This window comes from Dermochelys coriacea, chromosome 1 (assembly GCF_009764565.3).
Source record: "Dermochelys coriacea isolate rDerCor1 chromosome 1, rDerCor1.pri.v4, whole genome shotgun sequence".
NCBI lineage: Eukaryota > Metazoa > Chordata > Testudines > Dermochelyidae > Dermochelys > Dermochelys coriacea.
The window spans coordinates 244098474-244119663 of NC_050068.2; the positions used below are offsets into that span (position 1 = coordinate 244098474).

At 47.5% G+C, this 21190-nt stretch overlaps 1 protein-coding gene and 1 long non-coding RNA gene across 3 annotated transcripts in view; one reads left to right on the top strand and one right to left on the bottom strand.

Moving 5' to 3' along the window:
• The window catches only part of DDX11 (DEAD/H-box helicase 11), a 43416-nt gene that overhangs the window by 9603 nt on the left and 12623 nt on the right, over positions 1 to 21190 (bottom strand). Inside the window, exons 7-26 of one of the 2 annotated variants that reach the window (XM_038383780.2) lie at positions 20444 to 20551; positions 18071 to 18158; positions 16087 to 16292; positions 14229 to 14381; positions 14059 to 14105; positions 13174 to 13253; positions 11873 to 11917; positions 11682 to 11749; positions 10228 to 10266; positions 9607 to 9727; positions 8838 to 8972; positions 7493 to 7605; positions 5659 to 5728; positions 5120 to 5223; positions 4209 to 4358; positions 2530 to 2598; positions 2246 to 2346; positions 1632 to 1716; positions 557 to 632; positions 52 to 206 (exon numbers count right to left, since the gene is read on the bottom strand). In XM_038383780.2, the coding sequence (XP_038239708.1) occupies positions 52 to 206; positions 557 to 632; positions 1632 to 1716; positions 2246 to 2346; positions 2530 to 2598; positions 4209 to 4358; positions 5120 to 5223; positions 5659 to 5728; positions 7493 to 7605; positions 8838 to 8972; positions 9607 to 9727; positions 10228 to 10266; positions 11682 to 11749; positions 11873 to 11917; positions 13174 to 13253; positions 14059 to 14105; positions 14229 to 14381; positions 16087 to 16292; positions 18071 to 18158; positions 20444 to 20551 (2013 nt within the window). The remainder of the gene's footprint in view (positions 1 to 51; positions 207 to 556; positions 633 to 1631; positions 1717 to 2245; positions 2347 to 2529; positions 2599 to 4208; positions 4359 to 5119; positions 5224 to 5658; positions 5729 to 7492; positions 7606 to 8837; positions 8973 to 9606; positions 9728 to 10227; positions 10267 to 11681; positions 11750 to 11872; positions 11918 to 13173; positions 13254 to 14058; positions 14106 to 14228; positions 14382 to 16086; positions 16293 to 18070; positions 18159 to 20443; positions 20552 to 21190) is intronic. The other variant, XM_038383791.1, reaches the window with a different exon arrangement.
• Positions 9831 to 14232, top strand: LOC119848252. Its single transcript, XR_005290223.2, has 3 exons — positions 9831 to 10924; positions 12117 to 12355; positions 13684 to 14232. It is a non-coding gene; the product is annotated as an uncharacterized LOC119848252 (long non-coding RNA).

Here is a 21190-nt window from a genome sequence, read left to right on the forward strand (position 1 = left end):
ATAAGGGGAAGTAGGACATTGGCTTCTGCAAGGTGCATGAAATGTACTGACCTTCCTTAATGCTGCAAATGCTGGTCCAAAGGCAGGTTTGATCTCTGTTCTTTCCTTGATCCACTGGGGTAATTTGTTGAAGACTGAGGGGCGTGCATACCTGTGATCTACGAGCAGGATGCTAGCAAAGTCCTTCTGATGGCGAATCGCTCGCCCTGCACAGATCATCATAAAGGGAAACCTCAGTTTTGTCATTTTGTATCCCCTTTAGACCCTATTTTTACATGCACACTATTATCAGCAGATCCACTCTAGAAACAGGCCTCCACCAGGCTGCTTGCCAATAGCTTGAACGTACAATCAGGTAACTGTTGGATCTCCTAGCACCTGAGTTGCCTGTGCCATGACAATTCTTCCCAATACCTTGTCTCTCATAACAGAATCCTCTCCTTATGCTGCTTCCCACTCTGCCACAACTGCTTCTTTGCCTATTCCATGACCCTACCTCCCGTAACTGCTCTCTTCATACTCCTCCCATCCAGCTCCATGAAAGATGAAGTCTTACCTATTGACTGGTTTACTGCCTTCATGCATAGATTTTCAATCAGCATTTTGCTAGGTGGCTGGCCCGCACTTCTTGGCTAGAGGAGAGAAATAAGACTGAGGCTATGTCTAAACGAAGCAGCTTTTAGCGACAGGGCTGTGTTGCTACAGCTGTGTCACTAAAAAGCGCACAGTGTAGCTGCTGTTCGTTAGCTCTCCTGCTGACAATATTTTCCACCCCTTCCGAGTGGCAATAGCATTGGCAATAGGAGAGCGCTCCTGCTAACAAAGAGCTGTTCACACTGGCGCTTGTTGTCAGCAAAACTTTTGTTTCTCGGGAGGTGTGTGTTTTTTTTAACACCTCTGAAAGACAAAAGTTTTGTTGTTCAGTTGCCAGTGTCGACAGCCTGAGTAAAAGGCGCAGGCAGTTCAAAGCAGGTATTAAAGTTCTTTAGTGCAGAAACCAGGCCCTGGAGGGGTAGTGTATTCTTTGTCCCTGCTACTGCCTAGCTGGCCTAGGGAATGGTGCTGCCAGGCAGTCCCAGGTACTTGTAATAAAGAAGGGACCTCAAGGCCCACTACAAAGATATGGGAGTTCAGTCACACACTAGAACCTGGGAAGTGCAGCTGAAGTGTGATTAGGCTCCTCAGAAAGGACAAACTAACCAGCTCCAGGGCATCTGAAGAAGGAAGGTAACTTCAATGCCAACCCCCAGGGTTTCAGAGCTCCATGGAACAGGGGTTCTGCCAGGCAACAAAAAGGATTCACTGCATTAGAAAGAGGAGCGTGATGCTGGAGTGCAGTTCTCTGTGTATTATTGCTCTGGCAGCCTCACTTGGGCCAAGTCCCCCTTCTCTCTTTTGAACTCAGCAGGGTCATTCCTGCAGATCTCTGCCTGGCTCTAACCCTGTTGAGCCAATTTACTAGCCCCAAAGCCACTCAAAGCACGCAGAGTCAATGAGATCTCTCTGACCAGGCACAGCAAACACGGGCAGAGGTACAGGAAGAGCCAGGTCTTTAGTTCACAGAGGGAATTGGACCCTAAAAGGACAATAAGTGAAGCAGCTGAAATCGGCACTGGGGTGCTTACTCCTACCATTGTTTTGTCAAGATAGGCCATTTTCTCCTGGAGTTCTGGGGACTTGATGTTGGGGTAAGGCATACCCACCATAACGACACACCTGGAAATGGAAGGAGGGGGACACACACACAAACATTTTTAGTGCCCTCTCATAACTACATACTGTCGCATCCCGAGCAAACTGATAGGGACATTAAATTGGAGGGGGTTATCACTGCAACGCAGTCAACTCTGGTGTGGAAGCAACAACAGTGCCCAGCCGTCCATGACGGGAATACTGAACTAAAAACTTCCAGGGGAATTCAGGGAGCCAGAGTGGGGATTTATCCCACACAGCATTGTCCAGTGAAAAGCACTCCAGGCTATTTCATGACCACACAGTGGTTGGTGTCTGCAAGGCACCTTCAGCTCATAGTGCGTCCTGACACCACGCCGGGCACACTGCTTTCAACCCTGACTCAATCACACCACCCTCACTTCCTGCACCCCTGCGGTTTACTTGCAGGTCTCCCACCTAAGTCCTGACCAGATTCCCCCACAGCACAGCCTAGGAGAGCCAGCAACCACATCAGCAGAGCTGTGTTCAGCTACCACCTTAGGAGATGAGCAGCAAACCAGATATTTCTTACCTTCCCAGGTCATCAGAGAAATTGATTCCTTCACTCATTTTCCCTCCAACCACAGAAAAGAGCAGGGCTCCTGTCACATGGCCTCCCACCTGGCTGCATCGCTGCAGGAAAGAACCCCCAGGGACTCATGAGATACTGGAGCTGTGGAAACTTCTGTGCAATTGGCAGCACAGAGACCTGTCTGCGTTGGCCAGAGCACATTAACCACCCACATCACCTGCTTTAGAAACACACTCTTGCATTATGGGGTATTGAACATCCAGCAACCTGCCAACCCTGCTTACCTTTATGCACTTAGCATACTCTGACAGCACCTGCTCCACCTGGTTTGCTCTCTTGGGCTCCTGAAATATCTGTCACAGGCACAAAGCATAAGTTGCAGCAGGAAGATGCAAATAGATTTAATGGTGCAATTCCAAAAACAACACAGAGAGGAAGGCCTAGAGCACGTTACCATCGATCTCTAACCGATGTCCAACTATGCCCCCTGGCTAAGCAATGCAGACACATCCTAATAGTGCCCTGCTCAGCACCTGTGGGACCTAGCACATCCAGAGCAGAAGCAGTGATGGCCATTAGTGACTTTGGAGACATTTCCAGTTACTGAGACGTTAACCAGGGTTTTTCCTTCATAGGTGCTTGCGCCCAGATCTCTACTGTTTGAAGAGTGGAAAGAAACATCCATGTAAGAAGGGGGAGTGAAGATCTGGGAATTCAGGTGGAGCAAGAGGGTAACATGGAAGAGATCTCCAGCACTAGTATGATAATTTATAGAACAGTAGTACTCAGGTGTGATTAAGACCTATGTGTGCTGATCTGCTCTACAAGCAATGTAAGAAACAGTCCCTGCCCAAGGGAGATTAGGGTAGGAGGGGAAGCAGAGTTCTAGAAAGGTGAGGTTATTGCCAATTCAGCTCCTGAGGAACAGTACAGGTCTGTTTCTCATAAAATAGCCTCCTGAGCATTGTTCAGTCCAGTTTTAAGTTGCACAAGCAGGAAAGTTTTGAGAAGCTTTATCATCAGAGTTCACTGTTCAGAAAGGTTTCCTGATATTCAGCCACTTTTCTTCTGTTCAGTTTCATTCTATTACTCCTGGTTATATACCCTTTGTACCATGCTAAAACACTGAACCTTGAGATGTAGGCAAGCATTATCCCATTTTACAGAAGTGGCAGACAGCTTAAGTGACTTGACCAAGGTTACACAGTGACTCTGTGCCACAGTCAAGAACAGAACACGGATTTCTTGATCCTCAGCCCTGTGCTTTAACCAGAAGACCCATTCATCCTCCCAGTATACCCATGGTGAGCTGAAAGCTTGTGTAACTGACAGTGTATAGCTGAGTCTTAAGGCTTGTCTTCACTACTGTGGTAAGTCAACCTACGTTATGTTTCTCCAGCTACGTGAATAATGTAGCTGGAGTCAACATAGCTTAGGTTTGCTTACCCGGTGTCTTCACTGTGCTGCATCAATGGGAGACACTCTCCAGTCGACTTTCTTTACTCTTCTCAGAGAGCTGGAATATTGGGGTCAACTGGAGAACGCTCTGCTGTCAATTTAGCAAGTCTTCACTAGAGTGAAGACAAGCCCTTAGTCAATCACACTATTCCCTGGGCAGGGGATGTGCAGCCAAGTCTGGGGAAAGCAAATCCCCTGTAAGAACTTAATAACCTGGCCCTCACAGCAAGGGAATCAGAGAGCATTGTAGGCTGACTAATGCAGATGAAGACCGTCTCTGCATTTACAGGAGCCATGTAACATCATTTAATCTAATTTAGATCCCAGCTCAGCAATCAGCCATGTGGGAAGTATCATTTATTCATTACTGGAGGGACTGGCTAGATAAACATCCTCTCTGCTCTGCTGTGCAGGATATAAGAACAATTTGGGGAGAGAGAGACAAGGCCTGTAATGTGCAGATAATTGTTAGACTTTTGAAACCTCCGTTTAAAGTACCAATTACCTTCTTCTTAGTCGCCAAGCGGGTGAGCAGCCCAATCCTCTCCCAGTGCATGTACACCTGCTTCTCGTACTCATAGGAAGGAAAGAAGCACACTACACCCCCAGGGACCACATTGCACAGGTTACCAAGGATTCGGCCCATCTCATCCATCTATAAGGGGAGAAAGACTGGTGTCTGCTGGGGCTTATCATGGCACTGCCATGGCCTAATTCTCCTGCCCTGTCCCTGACCCAGAGGACAGGTGCCTCCCACTGACAAGTGTTAGGACACTCATGTAGCCACTTCCACATAGAGAAATCAATGCAGGTGTGCTAGCTAACCAACAGTTGCCTAGAGGCACTGGCTGGCTCCAGAGCCTGGACATGAACATCCTTTCACTCCTTGGTCTCCCCGTCTAAGCTGCAGTCCCAAGAGTCATTGTAAAGCAATGGTTGTTCAGTGTGCCTGTGAAATGAGCTAGGAGGACTGTTCCTTTCCCAGGGAACAGGTGTCTGCTTCACACACCCAGAATGATGGCAAGAGCTCACTGGCAGCTCTGTTAGCAGGTTCAGCTAAGGACTGAATGGGCCAGAGGACTGATGTCTCACTCCAAGGGTCCTTCAAAGGCAGAGGAGGATGGGGAAGCTTTCGCAGCCACCATCAGTGCTGTAGATGCTCTTCACTCTCCAGGCCTGTCAAGTTAGCTTTCATTAGCACTAAACTCACTTAAAATGGCTTAACAAAAACAGACCACCCCCAGTATGCCTGCCCCTGAGCCCCTCCACAACTGGACCACTCCCCTGCCAATCTGCACACCTCTCTGGACTTATTTTTCCCCACCTTGGAGCCCCCCAGAATTCCCCACTCTGCACACAAAACTGCCCCTTGAATCATCAGACTGCATAGCTTAAGAATGAAACAGACGTGCTGACCATCTGAGGCAGGTCTCTCTTCTGATAGGTGAACTCTAGCTGCTGGTTAGATGGACCACTGCAGAGGATTATGGGTAAAATGTTGTCTGGAGGAATCACATGACCTGATGACAAACAAGCAGATGGAATAAAAGCCACAGATTTTCAAGCAAAGCAAGCTAATAGTGCAAGCCCCTGGGACTAGGTCACATGCACGTAGAAGCACAGGTACACATTAATTTCTCTTGGTCTGGGGGAGTGCAAGCAGCTTTAGCACAAGCCCCTCAATGCCTTTTCATGGATCACACCAGCCTTAACCTGGTTCAAATCATTCCCTGCCCATTCTCTCTGGGGCAGAGGAACAAGGTACACCCTATCAGCTGGAGGTGAAAGGGAACCTGGCTGCCCTCTGCTGCTGTGATTTCCAGGCAGGATGTCTGGTCACTAAAAGGATCTGGCAAACAAACAGTCAATGGCACCTGCCTGAATTCCCATACAGTCAAACTAGGGGCCCAGCTACAGAGAGAGCATGTGACAAGCTCCCCTCGACTGACACTCACCACAGGAGAACTCCACCACCCTGCCAACATCAACGGCACACGACAGCAACTGCTCTCGGAAATCAGACACCTATAAACCAGGAGCCAAGAAGAATCAGCAAAGCCAAAGTGCTCTCATCAGGAGATGGGGAAGGGCTGCAGTCGGCACACACCACAGGGATGGGAGGACCAGATGCAATGATGGAGGAGGAGGAGTCAGGCCAATGGTTTGGGGGAAAAGGACAGAGGGAAGAGATGTGCTGGGTACTTGGTGCAGGTGTGGGACCCAGAAACACAAGGGCACACAGAGGGATGAACCCCTCTGCAGAAATACTGTAGGTGCAGCTCTGTCCTGAAACCAGAGCTGTACCCAGGGGAGCGGGGTTGATTGGCCAGTAAATTCTGCAATTTCACAGCCAGCACAGCTGCACCATCCCATGCTGCAATTAAAGTTTCTCCAAGTTCTTGGGCAGGACCCTCTACAGGGCAGGGGGAACCATTTGTTTCTGGCAGGAAAGCAGAGAACCCACAAAGCATGGGCTGCAGCAGCCAGCCACCTCCACGGCTTCCTATGGCCAGTGCCAGAAGGTGCAGAGCAGGAGCGCCACCCTGTGGTCCAATAGCCTCATCCTACTGGTGCAGTGCTCTTTTTAGACAAAGCCATCCACAGTGTATACTGTGAGTAAGGCATTCAGCCTATCTTTCCGAGCTTGGGTCTGCCTCTTTGAGCTGGGACCCAACTCCTAGTACCATAGCACACCTCTTCCACTCCCCTTGCCTTGCCATTTACTGGCACCAGACTGATTATCTTCTCTGGGGTTGGCTAGTTACGGCAGGAGGAGGATCCAGACAGCAGGGTACGACAGTGTCTCCTTGCAGTACTCAGGGAGTGGGGGCCAGACTGCTTGGGGAGGCACAGCCTTCCCTACCCGGCCCTCCATACAGCTTCAAAACCCTGATATGGCCCTCAGGCCAAAAAGTTTGCCCATCCCTGGGCTAGACAGAAAAGCCTAACATGGATGGGTCATGCACGCCACTGTGGTGCTACTGAAATCCTGATTTTTCTGGAAGGTCCCTCTGGCAAGATCAGCATTATAAAGTCAGTCAGAGGATTTCTATCCAGTGCTAGTTTTGAGCTGCACTCAGCCTGAGGGATTGGATCAGACCACATAACACAAAGGGCAATCAGATACCTTGAGGGCTGGGAGACTTGGCCAAAGGCATCCCACCTTTGTGCAATGTTAATTCACAGCCAGGCATTCAGACAGGATGAGATGTCTAATGGAGAGACCACTCTGAGGAGTTACGATGTCTGAAAGCATTCGGGTGAGTAACCTCCCATGCAGGAGGCACAGCAAAGGGGGAATTAGCGCACCCATCCCTAGCAGTTCAAATGGACAGTGCGTCAGGGAGAGTGAGGCTTTGCTGGTACCATCAGGAATTGCTAATCCTGTAGCTACCTCATGGGGAATGGTGCAATGGGACAGAGGAGGGTCTTGCTTGGTGCCTACAGTGCTTTTCTTTTGCTGCTGAGAGAAGCAATAAATGAAGGATGGGCAGAGCACAAAGTCCCTAGGCCTCTTGCTAATATGCAAAGAGACTGCTACCTTTTCCCTGCCGCTGGGAGGATGGAAAAGCAGATTCCCAGCCTGATCACTGCAATGGGGGCAGCCTGGAGAAATGGGCTAAAATAGAGTGGGAATACATGGCTCTAGTGTTGCGTAGCGGTTCATTGGTGTATTTTAAAGCATCCCAATTATGTCCAATATCCATCTCCTCCCGCTGCTCCTTGTGGATTGGCAAAAGGTGCCAGATAGGCCAGTTAGTTCTTAAAGAAGCAACCTTGCTCCCTCACCGGCTGCATGGTGCCCCCTGCGATGATTGCAGCACGACATTCCTTCAGCACCTTGGCAAAATGGACAGCTGGATTCAGCAAGAGGAATTTGAGGCTGCTCTGAGCTACAGTGCCTGGGTAAAGAAGACAAAGACAGACACACACACATACCTTAGTAGAACACTCATGATTATCAGCAGACCACCTTGTGAGGGGAAACCCCACTTTCAAAGCAGGAGCAGAGTGCTGCAGGGCCCATCTAAATCATTTACACCTGGGGGGATTCTGCACCAAAAAATTAAAAATTCTGCGCACAGTATTTTAAAAAATTCTGCATATTTTATTTGTCAAAAAACACCCCACAATATTATCACACCCGTTTCAATTATTTTGGCAATTTATTTCAAAATACCTGTCAGCAAGTATGTCTGTAACAATACAGACAACAACAACAAAAAAAATCCCCCAGGAGTAGAGAGTCAAAGAAACCCTGACAACCCAGTTCCTGTTTCTCTGCTTCCTCCCCCCAGAGCCCAGCAGGGGGGCCAGACACCCACACTCCATCTCCCACATAGCCCAGCCGCAAGGTCCCCCCATTCCAGATAATCACACCCCTTCCCCCCAAATCCCAGCCATGGGGCACCCCCAGCCCAGACATCCACACCCGCTACTCCTCAGAGCCCAGGAGGAGAAGCAGCCTGACGCTGGGTCCCAGGCTTCTGTGGCGTTTCCTGCATGCCACCTCCTTCCCTCAGGGAGTGCCGGGAACCGCAGCTGCCAGGAACCCTCCAACTCCCTCCCCATCACCCCAGCAGTATTTTCTATCTATGGGCTGGGGAGCTGGTCTCTGCCAGGTCTAATGGCTTCAAGTGGTGGCCAGCAGCTCTGCAGCCCATTTCTGCAGGGAAAAAGGAAATTATGTGCAGAACATTAATTCTGTGCAAATTCTGCATTGCACGGTGGCACAGAATTCCCCCAGGAGTAATAGTTTGGATGGCCAGCTCCAGCATCAAGTGGGTGTGACTGCCAAGGTTTCTCCTTGAGCTCCACGAGAACCCTACATAGAGTGCCTGTCTCTGGGAATGAGACCCTTTCAACAGAGGTCTCACATTCCTGCAGGACCCTTAAGCTGATATTATTTATGTTGCTCCCAGGCCCCAATCCAGCAGGACCCCATGGTGCTAGGTGCTGTGTATATGATGCTGCGCAGAGTAAGAGAGAGCCCTGTCTCTTACAATGCAATCTAAGGCTTACAATCTAATTATATTTAAATTTTTAAGTCTCCCATCAGTGAGGTGTCTAGGTTCTAGCCAGTGGCTTTAACATGGCTTTGCTTGAGCCTCATGAGTGCTCTTCACTCCAGTACCTTGCCAGTTGAGAATGACTCGCCCATCTTGGTTTGCATTGGTGAGAGCAGAGAGAAATCCTTCAATCTGCATCAGAGGAGAGGCCATCTTGGGCTGGCCATCCTCAGCCTCCACAGGAGGGCACTGTATAGCAGCTGCAGGTCAAAAGGGAAAGGGAGGGGGGAAAATCACCCAGTCAGAGCTTAGAGTCCACTCCCAGAGGAGTAAGAATGCAAGAGCTAAAGCCTGGTCTATACATAAAATTTAGGTTGAAAAAGCGATGGTACTCGGGGATGTGAAAATCCCCACTTCTGAGCGCTGAAGCTGTGGCGACCTAACCCCCAGTGCAGACACAGCTAGGTCAATAGAAGAATGCTTCCATCAACCTAGCTACTGTTGCTCCGGGAGGTAGAGTTCTGAGAGAGACAGAAAACCCCTTCTACTGCCATACACTGTATCTACCCTCGCTGGTTATGCTAGTTTAGCCAAGATGCTATGGTGGCCTAAGGTGTATACTATGGATCACATGCCACGTCCCCGAGGAAAGGAACAAATCTTTCCAGATAAATAGCATCCACTCTGGCAAACAGAAGAGAAAGAGCAGGGAACCCAAATTTCACATTCCCCATGGCCTTCTCCTCCCTTGCTTCACTAGCTTTCCTAAGGCAGCGAGTGTCTCCCTCCACTGGAGACAGCTCTGAAGCCAAGTGCATCTCCCCCCTTGTCCCATGTAGATGCAAACTCCACAGCCTCACTTCCTCCCCCTCTTCACCCTGCATCTGAACTCACCTTCTTTGTCAGGGCCCTGATGCAGGGTGAGAAGGAAGTTCTGCAGTCCAGCCATCTTCTGCTTTTCCTTGTTAGTTTTTACAACACTGGTGGCTCCATATCTCTCCACAAACCCAAAAAGCTGCCAAGTAAATAAAGAGCAGGATTTACAAAGGATACAAACACACTGACAGCAAGTCACATACAAAGGCCTTCACTGCATGTTATACACCTGTTACAGAAGCCAGACACTCTGGCACGTCTCAGTCCTTCCAAACTCTTCTAACCCTCCCTTGAATCAAAAGTGCTAATGCACGCCCCTGCCACATGATGCAGCCTGTAGGGGTGGCATGTTTTAGAGTCTCAGAAAAGGCAGTGCAGAACTAGCACTGTGTTAGCGTTCCAGTGCTTACTAGCTGCCATACACCGTGAGTGTCAAATACCCAGCAGTTGGGGATGTTTGCGGGGGCCATTTTGTAAACCAGAGAAACACAATGAATATGCAGAGGAAAGCAAGAGGCTTACAGCCATATGCCCAGCTGCTATGCTCCTTCCCCTTTAAATGTTTGACTGCCCCTTGTCCTTGAACTAGACAGGGCTGAATGTCCTGCATGTTGGTTAAGGAGCAACTGGGGACAATACCTTCCTGCTGATCAGACTTTTCTCACAGTAACGCTGAATCTGTGGGAGGAAGACAGAGCATGTGTTAATACTCAGAATCCTCTTCCCCATCCTGCAGCCACCCCTGCTGGTCTACTATCCCTTCCCCACTGCCATCTCTCCTCCAATAGTGATGCTGGGAGAGGAGTATACAGTGTAATATTAATGGCCTAACGTGCACTGTACTTTATTACAATTGCAGCTAAATGTCTTGCTAGGTTCCAGAATAAGCGTGTTCTTCAAACCCAGTGACCTAAGAGCTCCTTAATGCCAACTAGCAAAGAGCACACCCAACTCACTGTTGTCAGAATATTTAGCCAAACAGTGAGGTATTGCAATGGGGTAGACTAGGCCCTGCATCCTACCCCTGCTGAAGGCCTTGCAGCCCTGCCCCAGAAAAAGGCAGTGGAATCCTCCAAGCTGCCTAGAGTGGCGGTGTGGGATGTAGCCAATCACAGAAGGTCTGCAGGGAGCAGCCAATCCAGGCCCAGCAGGTCCACATAAAAGGAGCTGCAGAGGTCAGTTCCGTTCCTTCCTGGAGCTGGAGGAGTGTGGACAGTGCACCTGGCAGTCTGCGGGAGCTACAGGACCTCAGACAGAGCAGTGCTGGCAGAGACTGGGGGAAGTGAGAAGGAGCTCCAGGCTGGCGGCTGGGACTCAACCAGGACAAGGCCCTGAGGTAAGAGTGAAGAACGTAGTGGGGCACGGGGAAGTGACCCAGGGAATCCTAGCAACAGTGCAGCTTAGTTAAAAGGACATGGCAGACTGCTGCTATCTTTAGGGTCCCTGGGCTGGGACCTAAAGTAGAGGGCAATTAATGAACCATCTCAATGCTGTATACTAAGGGAAAGAGGGTCCTCAGTGAGCCAACAGGAGGTACAGCAGACTTCATAAAGTCCGTGAGAGCCCAGTAAGAGGACTGGACACTACAGAGTCATCTCTGGGGAACTGAGGCACACTGAACGTTACCTGCAAAGCAAGGTTAAGACTGGCAGAGTCTCAAGGCGCTTGCTGGTGAGGCTGATAGAACTGGTGTGGCAGGGAGCTGATACATTCTAAGCCCCAGCAAAGCTCTCCCTGATTTAGTTCTGAGCACCCTAAGGAAAGCATAACGAGTCCCACACGTATAAATAACCTTGCTTTGCCCATAGACAGCCCACCTCCACTCATGTGTGTTGCTGCCATGGCCTGAAACTACACTCCCTGAGTGCACACAGCTTTAGCATCCTGCCATAGCCAACGTAAAAAGATACCTTCTAAGACAACTGGGGCAATGGAGAGAAGTTGGCAGGAAGTAGGCTAGCGTCCTGAACAAAGCATAGGACCAAGTCAGGACATCTGGGTTTTATTCCCAGCTCTGCTACAAGCTCCCTGCGTGACGCACCCTAAGTCACTTTACCCCTCTGTGTCCTAGCAGAAGAAAATCCTCACATTACCTTGAAGAGGTTGATATTGTCAATCTGACTCTGAAACAGGAAGTCATTGATAGATTTTAGTTCTGTCCCTGAGAGAAGAGAAACATGTATTACCTGCTGGGCCCACAGACCTTCCCCCCACCACCCATCTCCCCTGCCTGTTGAGCTGTACACTGCTCTGGGCACCTGAGGCATTCAGAGGCACATCTTACCTGCTTGAGAAATGCTCTGAGCATTTGGATTTTGATTCACGTTTCCTGCAAAATATCAAACCACTTCAAGGCAGCATGATTCACACTGGGTTTAGCTAAAAATTTAAGCAACACACTTAAAAGAGCTAAGGAGGAATGCAACTCTAGCACAACGACCACACCCCGAAATTAACTGTCTGGTTGGAAAGTGGTTCTACAGTCAAAACATTGCCATTTCTGCTAATTTCTTTATTTTTCTCTGTAGGATAGCTCCACATCATACGACAAAAGTTCTGTAGCATCCCTGCAAGTGGACACCTATGTTACTTTTGTACAGGAGGTGGCAGATGGGTAGGTGCATAGAAACACTAACACAGTATTCATCATGCTGCAGAGACTAAAGGAGTGCAAAGCACCTTCTCACGCAGGCACTAAGTGACCTTTGTAGACGCAGGCAGGTGAAGTGGGACAGTTCTCCCTCAAGCCACCAGCAGACAAACCAAGGTTAGTTGGTGCCTCTGACTTTATTTTTTATTTCTAGTATTTAATCCCCACCTCACGTCTCACACTTCTGGAGCCTAAATCCTGAAGTTACACACACACACACACACACTGCATTTCCTGATGGAAGTATTTAAGGGAGGGCCAGGGTGGGAAAGAGGCAAGGAAAAAAGGATGGAGCACCTGAGAGAAGAGGGAGAAGAGTGTCAAATTGCATCTTCCTATTAGTGACAATGAAGGGTTCTTTACAAAAGAGGCAGCGGTTCCCCTCAAGGCACATCTGATGCCTAGTGGACAAGTAGAGAAGTAAACAAGGAGCCAGGTTAGCTCCAGAGGCTCTATAATAACAGCAGAATAAAAGGCAATATTCAAAAGAGATTCACTTGATGGTTAAGAGTCTGCCAAGGCAAAGGGCCTCACTAACTACTAGTACAGCAATTCTGTTCTATTCAGGCTCTTAAGCCATGCTCATCACTGTAGTATCTGTCTGCCATCATAGTAACTTGGCACCCTTCATTCCCCCCTCACTCAAATCTGAGAAATTGTTGGGAGTTCAGGAATAAAAGACCTCTTTCCTCAGTGTCCTACAGCATGACTTGCTGCCTCCTTTTAATGAAAGAGGAGGCAAACTTCCGGTGGATTGAACAGTCAACATCTCCAATTTGCAGAACAGGTTGACAAATTTAGCAGGTGATGGAGCTAGGATATAAACAGTGAGTTTGCAAAAGTCGCAGGGAGAGAGAGGGGGAGGCAATTGCATGCTGAGGAAGCATCAGCCAGCTCAGTCTTTGGAACATCAATGGAAGTGGAAGCTTTCTTACCTCCTAGTACGGACACCAACCTCTCCAGCAAATACAGAATCTGTTTAATGTACATCAGGTTTTTTGCCTTCAGACGTTTCCTATGAGATAGTTGATGGTATTAAACTCCAGAATGAATAGCCCACAGGGACTATAACACACAGCTTCCTAAGTCCCAAACATAAGCCATCAAGCTGATTGGCGCCAACTCCATTTCTTCAGCATGAGGAGATGAGAACTAAGACACAGATTTCTCTTGGACTCAGTCTTCCTGTTTGTTTGCATGTTTAACAATTTCTAGCACTGACTTTCTCCTCTCTCACTGGTTAGGGTTAAATTTATTTATATTGCAGTAGTGCCCAAAGTCCAATCAGGATTTAGGCCCCACTGTGCTAGCTGCTAGACAAATACATAATAATTAGCCCTGTATGCAACAATCACAGCTGGTAAGCCTGATGCAAGTTTTGGATAGGGCGGATACACTGTACACAAATTTTGCCTTGGAGGTCATCAGAATTCATTCTGTTTCAGCCAAGAAGACAACTAGAACACAAAGGGTCAAAAGCCTGGGAGAGACATGAAAAACTAAACTGGAGCTTATGACACAACATGTGGCTGCCAAAGAAGAAAGTAGAGGGAAAACTGGTAAAGAATTTAAGAGAACGAGAAAAAGCCACACATGCTAAAATATCACCCTGGCTGTCTAATACCAACCCTAAGAACCAGGCTTACAAAGGTTCTAAACAGAGCTAGTAAACCAGCACTCTCCTTTCAGTTGTGAGAGCATTAGTGCAAATAGCCTTCTGCATGGGAAAAGCAGGACAAGGCCCTGCAGATGAGAGAGAAATAAGCTCTGGCTTCTCCTCTGCTTGCAGCTGTGAAGCTGTTCCTCTCTGGGATCCTCACCTGTATCGTTCCATGTACTGCAGCAGCTGGGAGTGGGCACAGCACAGCTACAATAGAAACATAGCTGGTATTAACAACTCCATAAATACTGGGTTCCATTACAGGTGGCAATCTACTAGATACAGAACACAAGAGTGGTTAACAAAGCAGTGACTTCCAGCCCGACTCACCTGAGAGCCACGGACTTCAGCGCTGTAGATGCAGGTTATAGTGTCTATCAAATTGTGGGCCTCATCAATAATCACCACCTGATCCTTCAGTTTGATCCCAGAAGCACATCTGGTAGATTCATGCAGGAGCATCTGATAGGGCAACACCACCAGCTGCAGGAGAAACCCAAGCTTTAAATGACCTTACTATTTCAATAGTATGAATAGTGGGCGTTTACAAAGGGCTTTCCAAAGACAGGTAAGTAATATTACTCCCTTTTGTTATGGATAGGAAACAGAGGTAGAAAGAGGCTAGGGGTCTTGTTCAAGATCATACAGCAAGTGAACAGCTGAGCTGGTAAGAGAAGCCTGGTCTTCCAACTGCCTGTCCCATGCTCTAGCCACTGGATGTGTGTTTCCCCCGAAGCATTTACATTAAAAACAATTTTAGCAAGGAACCTGCAGATGAATGCCTTTCACAAATTCTCATGTTATTAGAGGTCACAGAGAAATTCTTCTGACAAACATACTCAGAGCAATGGAAATGGCTCAGATTGTCTTAGCGTGTTAAAGTTGGCACCAGAGTACCATTGCAAATACCATTTTGCACTTATAAGCCACCTTTCATCCAAGTATCTCAAAATGCCTTACAAGCATTAAGTAAGCCTCACAATGTCCCTGGTAAGGGAGTTGGGTATTATAACTATGAGTAAACTGGGCACATAGATTAAATGAATTACAGCACATCACAATGAAATAGTGGCACTGATCCCCAACCCCCTGCTCTAACCACTCTCCTCCTCTCCCACTCCTCAAAGGGCTATATTTAGCTCTATGTTTTGGTTAGAGCTGGTAGGGAATTTGCCATCAAAGAATGTCTTTGGTTTCTGCATTTCCATGGGAATGGGTCAGTTTTGCTGACATTTTTCAATTTTTCTTCAGGAAAATGTAAACGAAATGTTTCATTGTGTGTCAATTTAACATTAATCCCAACATCAGCCTTAGTCATCACCGTGCACCAGGGACTTGGACTTTGTGTGCCTCATGCCCCCCTTTTCCTCATGTGCTGAGCTCCCCAGCCAGATGAAATCTCCCATGACACACCATGTTAGGGTGACCAGATGTCCCAATAAAATCGGGTCTGTCCCGATTTTTAGTTCTTTGTCCCGCGTCCCGACTGATGCACAGCTGGGATGCCATTTGTCCCGATATTGCGGCTTTGGCTGTTCAGATGGGTTTTTTTAGTTTTTTTTTCCCCTTCACCCATGTGTCCCGATATTTTGTCCATTTCATCTGGTCACCCTACACCACGTTCCCGCCTAGCCAAGCTGCCATGTGCATCCTGGGTTCCCCAGGAACAAGGTGCAACATGGAAGATGTAGTCCTGACCCATGCTGGGAAATGGGAGTGTGAGGCACTTGAACTATAACTCCCATGAGGCTTCATGGCAACCCAGGCAGCCAGAGAATAATGTGGAAACAACCAGAAACATTTCATTTTTGGTCAACACACAAAATGTTTCAATTCAGGAACACTGAAACAATTCATTCTAATCACAAACAAACAGTGAAACAAAAACATTTAACTATTTCCAAATCTTTCAGAACTTCTCATTCCAAGACAAGTTTCAGTATTTTGACTTTTCATCCCAAAATGTGACTGAAACCAAGGTTGAAATAGTAGAATTTCCTGCAAAATGGAATTTCTGTTTTTCGATCAGCTCTAGTTTTGCTGATGTGTAGAAAACACTCAACTTTACAGTTCTAGGTTGACATGATCAGCAGGAAACCTGAGGAATAGAGCATTACAGAGAACAGGTGAGTCAGTTTATTTTCTGGTGCCAGGGAGCTATTCCTCACCAACAGCCCTAGCTTCTCACCTGGGCGGCAGGAATGGCATAGCGACTCCCATAATACGGACAGGCTTTAATCTCCTTGCTCAAGGCCACGAGCTGCTCAATATCTTTCACCTTGACTAGAACCTCGTCCCGGAGAAACTGCATTTGCTCATAGGAGTAAAATGGACACACGGCCCGGCTCACACGCCTTTTCTTTCCCTCTGATTCCTCTCCCTCACTCTTCTTCCCTGAGGACAGGAGTCAGAAAAGAACTGAGTATAAGCAACATTCACAAGAGTCAGAACAATTACTTTGCATCTTTATAGCACCTTTCATCCATGGATCTCAAAGTAGATTTTGCAACACACCTGACCATCCATTACCTACCTATTGCATATATTATTGAGACACTGAATAGAGAATTAAGACTTGCACATAGTATTGTCTCCAGCGGATCCTGCTCTTACCATCATGAGATTTAGCCACTTGGAATTTTTTCTTCTTTTCTCACCCCCACACCATTGGGCAGCTTCTGATATTATCACAAGGTGGCTTCAACAGCGGACTGTAAAAATGCTCGTGCTTGGGATCATTCCAATCTCCTCTAGTATGAGTAGGGAGTTGCAAACAAGGACCTTCCACACAACGTCCTCCCGATTAGTGACAGATTCAAAGTATTCAATGAGCACAATGGTCTCGAAGGATCTCCTCCGCCTTGTGAGGTAGGGAGGAAGAAAAGTCCCTGACTAGTTCTGCTTCTCTGAAGATATCTTTCCCACAGCATTCTCACTCCTGGAGTCTAAGCTCCCACCAGTCTCTCACTAGAACTCTCCAAGCTATTAAAAGGATTTTTAAGCTCTTAAGGGCAGTCATAGCAAGAAGCAATACAAGCTGCCACACACTCTCCCCTGAGCTTAACCACTGGGCTTTTCTATTCTATTCTGTTCCATCCAGGTGCCTGTACAAATCTCATCACCAGAGTATCGAGTGCAATTGGAACATTCCAGTCAGTTCCAATTACACAACTGGCGAAAGTTTCCAGAATCAAAAATATGCTTCAAAACAAAGAGCAAGGTGCAAAAAGCACTGCTGAGGACAATGCTTTCAAAAGCGCCAGAGTCTGACTGAATTTCAATGGGACGGGACTGCCTCGGTCACTTAGATGCTTTTGAAAATATGGCCCCCATGTCAATAAAGATAACCTCTAAACTCCAAGGGAAGATGGAATGGGTGAGTGAGGATAACCAAAGCATCACAGACCAAAGCCTCATGGAGAAAATTATGTGTCGTTAATGGACCTGACGGGAAAGCTAAGCTGAATTTTTAAAAGGCCACTCAACACCTTTGAGTAACGCAGAGGAAGAGCCGGAGCAGCTAGTATTGAAGGTGTAGCTGTTGCAGCAAGCTCCATCACCAATCATGGTCAAGAAGAATCCAACTGGAACATTCCAAGTGCAGCTGGTAAGCTCCGCGGCTGGCCCAGGACAGTAAGCAGGAACTCTGGCTCACAACCTACCCTATCACCACTGATGTTAAAGGCCAGCGAGCTCAGGGAATTCTCGCCAGTCTTGCTCTAAGGAACTGAAGAGTGAGCATCTTGGTGGATTGTACTCTAGGGAAAGATTGTCCTCGGTAGCAGAGCAGGAATAGATTGGGGGGGAGGGGGAAGAATCTCCTGACTTCTAGCTCCTATTCTAGACAACTCTTTTCCATATCTACAATACAACCTTCTACTCACTGAAGCATCACTCTGGATTTCCACTTGTCCGTTCACAAAGCTCCAAAGTCCAGTTGGAAATGACACCCTCCCACTTTGAAACAAACATCCCCAAGACACAGCCTAGATGGATTAGAGAGACAAGCCCCACTTCTCAAATGGGAAACAGCAGCATTTGAAGAAAGCCCCTTGAACCTCCATAGGCTATTGTATCAGCAGCCAGACAAAGCACATTGCACTGGGAAAGTGTTCACTCTGATTGTAGTAGCAGTTGCTTCCTCAGTAATCCAAGTTAGGAAGTGCTCATACCATGTTTGTTCTTCTGCATTTCCATACAGCGGTCATTGATCAGCTGGACAGCCCCCAGATGACGCACCTCCTCGTTCACACAGAGGTTCTTAGAGAGAAACAGAATGAGAGAGGCTGTTATGTTCTCTCACCTTCATTTGTAAGGTATTTCTTTTAAAACAGTAAGTCTAAGACTAGCTCTGGAACTGGAAAGGTCTTCTACAGCAGGGGTTCTCAACCTTTTTCTTTCCGAACCCCCCCACCCCTCAACACGCTATAAAAACTCCACGGCCAACCTCTGCCACAACAACTTTTTTTCTGTATATCGAGTAGATTAAAAGCCAGGGCTGGCATTAGAGGGTAGCAAGCAGGGCAACTGCCTCGGGCCCCATGCCGCGGGGGCCTGCAAAGCTAAGTTGCTTGAGCTTCAGCTTCAGCCCAGGGCGGAGGGGCTCAGGCTTCAGCCCCAGGTCCCAATGAGTCTAACACCGGCCGTGCTCTCTGGTTTATTTTGGCGGCCCCCCTGACACTTGCTCATGGCCCCTGGACCCCTGGTTGAGAACCACTGTTCTACAGTATATGGGATGCTGCCAGGTGTGCATACTTTGCCTTACTCCAGAACGAGTTACCAAATCTTCTGTATGCCACCATAATGTTTATACACCAGCAAGCAGACAAAAAAAAAAAAGGTGCCCCAAAGATGGTCTATGCCTGCATCCATGGTTCTGTGATTTTCCCATTTACACCAGCACCTGCAGAAATACTAAAACAAAGCAAGGAACTGCTTTCCTAACATTTCAGGTGCTTGTGATGTCCCCAAAGTAGAAGAGGAAAGCAAGGCTCTTGAACGTATGACAAGGGTGGCCAAAGCACAGTCCATGGGCCAAACACAACTCCCTAATACAGAGGTTCACCCCTGGAGATTACAGGTTCCAGAACTTGATCCAAGCGTGAAACAGCAGCCCATTGTTGGTTCATTACACTGTGTCAGCAACTCTTGTCTGGCTGGACATACTCACTACATCTAACACGCTGTTGTCATAAACTGTATCTAAAAAGTATCATATAAAGTATCGTACGTGAACTCGTAACACACTGGTCATTAATATTGGGTAGTGTATGTACACATGATATATGACAAGTTATACATGTTTGCTGAGAATATATATGTTTTTAAGATGTGTCTGGCAGATAAAGCTTAAGTCACCCCCACCTCAGACAAAGGAATGCGGTCCCTCCTGCTTTAATGAGTCTCCAATGTAAATTGAGCAAACAGAGACAGTGAAAGTACATTTACATAAAAGGTAAACAAAACTAGAATTGAGGAGACAGTCACTTTACTAACTCGATGGGGCGAGGAGACTGCAAACATTAATATGGCATCAGCTCCCTGGTGGACACAGCAAGCTGAGCCCCAAGAAGGGCTTCCCAACTTTGAATACAAAGAAAAAACTTTGAGGATATAAGCAGAGAGAGAAAAAGCCATTCTGGCATCCCTCACTTGAGGGACTAACGAGGCTAGAGCTCTTGAAGTCACAGAAGAGTGACACAGCCAAGGGGGTTGAAGTCTCTAGGAACAGAGTATAGGACAGAAACCTGCACAGGCAAAGACTGTAACTTGCTGAAATGAAGTTTGAGTCCTAGAAGCATTTATTTGTTGGTAACCATTTCTATCCTTATTCCTTATACTTGGTATCACTTAAACCTATGCCCCAAGTTAAACTTGTTTTACTTTACATAAACCAATTCAATGCTTTCATTGAGGAGGGTTTGTCAACCCAAGTTAGGTTAGTAAGCTGCTGTGTACTGTGTACTTTTAAAGCAGCAGCAAACTTGATAAGGTTTTTTTGGTGCTATAGTAAGGGCGGAGCATTGCAGAGAAAGATGTCTCTGCAGAACTCTGGAATTGGAGTTCATCGATTGTTACCTGCTAGGCCAGGTTTGGACTGGCAGAGTCCCAAAGAGTTTGCTGGCAAGGCAGACAAGCTGGCATGTCAGGGAGCTGACACACTGCTTAGCAGCAGCAAAACTCTCACTTGCTGAGGCTGAGAGGGATAACACAGTGGCTCACAGTTCTGGGAACCTCAGCAGGTTGTCACACTAAGCTCATGGTGGGGCATAAGGCACCACCACAACGCCAAATTAAAAAGATTAGGGTAGCTAGTATTCGCTCTGATTTTGGCAACCTAAGTTAAGCCCACGCATTGCTAATGTCACTTTCAGAGGAGCAAAATTTGGGCACCCGAGGAAGTGAGTCTCAAATATTTTTACTAGGTGTTTACTAGTGACATAGCGGTCATACCCACACACATCTCCTGGGATTTCAAGAAGGATTGTTGTATTTGTGAGACAGCATTTCAGTTCCCCTGGGAACCACCTCAGAGTGCTGCATACCTGCCTGGACCCCAGTGACACCAGCCGTATCTCCTCACCAAAAGGGCTCTTCTGAACTTCATGCACAAACTGAGCCAGCTGGGAGTGTGTGCGGCTGCAGTAGTAAATCTGGGATGAAAAAGAAAAGGAAGGCTAGAGGAACTCAAGGAGGGCTGTCTGCCTACCCTGCCATGAGAGAATCTGGATGGGAAAGACCCACAAATACTGGACAGGAGGGACTTCTAGACAGACTCATGGGACGCTTGGAGACCCCCATGACCACACATAGGACCATCTTTTGTCTGACTGTTGAATATCCTGAGGGAAGTAAGGCACTGCATGACTCAGCAGGAGGGTTCAGCCTCTGGAACTAGCATCCCACCTGTGAGGACCAAACCTGACAGCTGGTAAGTGAATAGACACAGACTCATGATGCCACATCCAGATGCCAGGGGGCACGCTGGTAGCAAGTTACCTACAATACAGCCTAGCAGTGAAAAGTGACATCTGTGTCTCCCAATCTAATCAAGGGGTCAATGTGTGACTGGATTCCAAATAGCCCCCACAAGGTGCTGGGACATTTAATAAAGCACTTCCTGCCTTGCTTATTGAGCGTGCCTTTCAAAGGCTGAACATTGTCAGGGGCCAGCAGATTGTAGCATTGTCTCTTACTAACAGGAGTAAAGCAAAGGAAAAAAAAACCTGCTAAGATAAAATTTAAGAGACTCTTGCCATATCTACCAAGTTTCAGAGATACTCTCCAGGTGA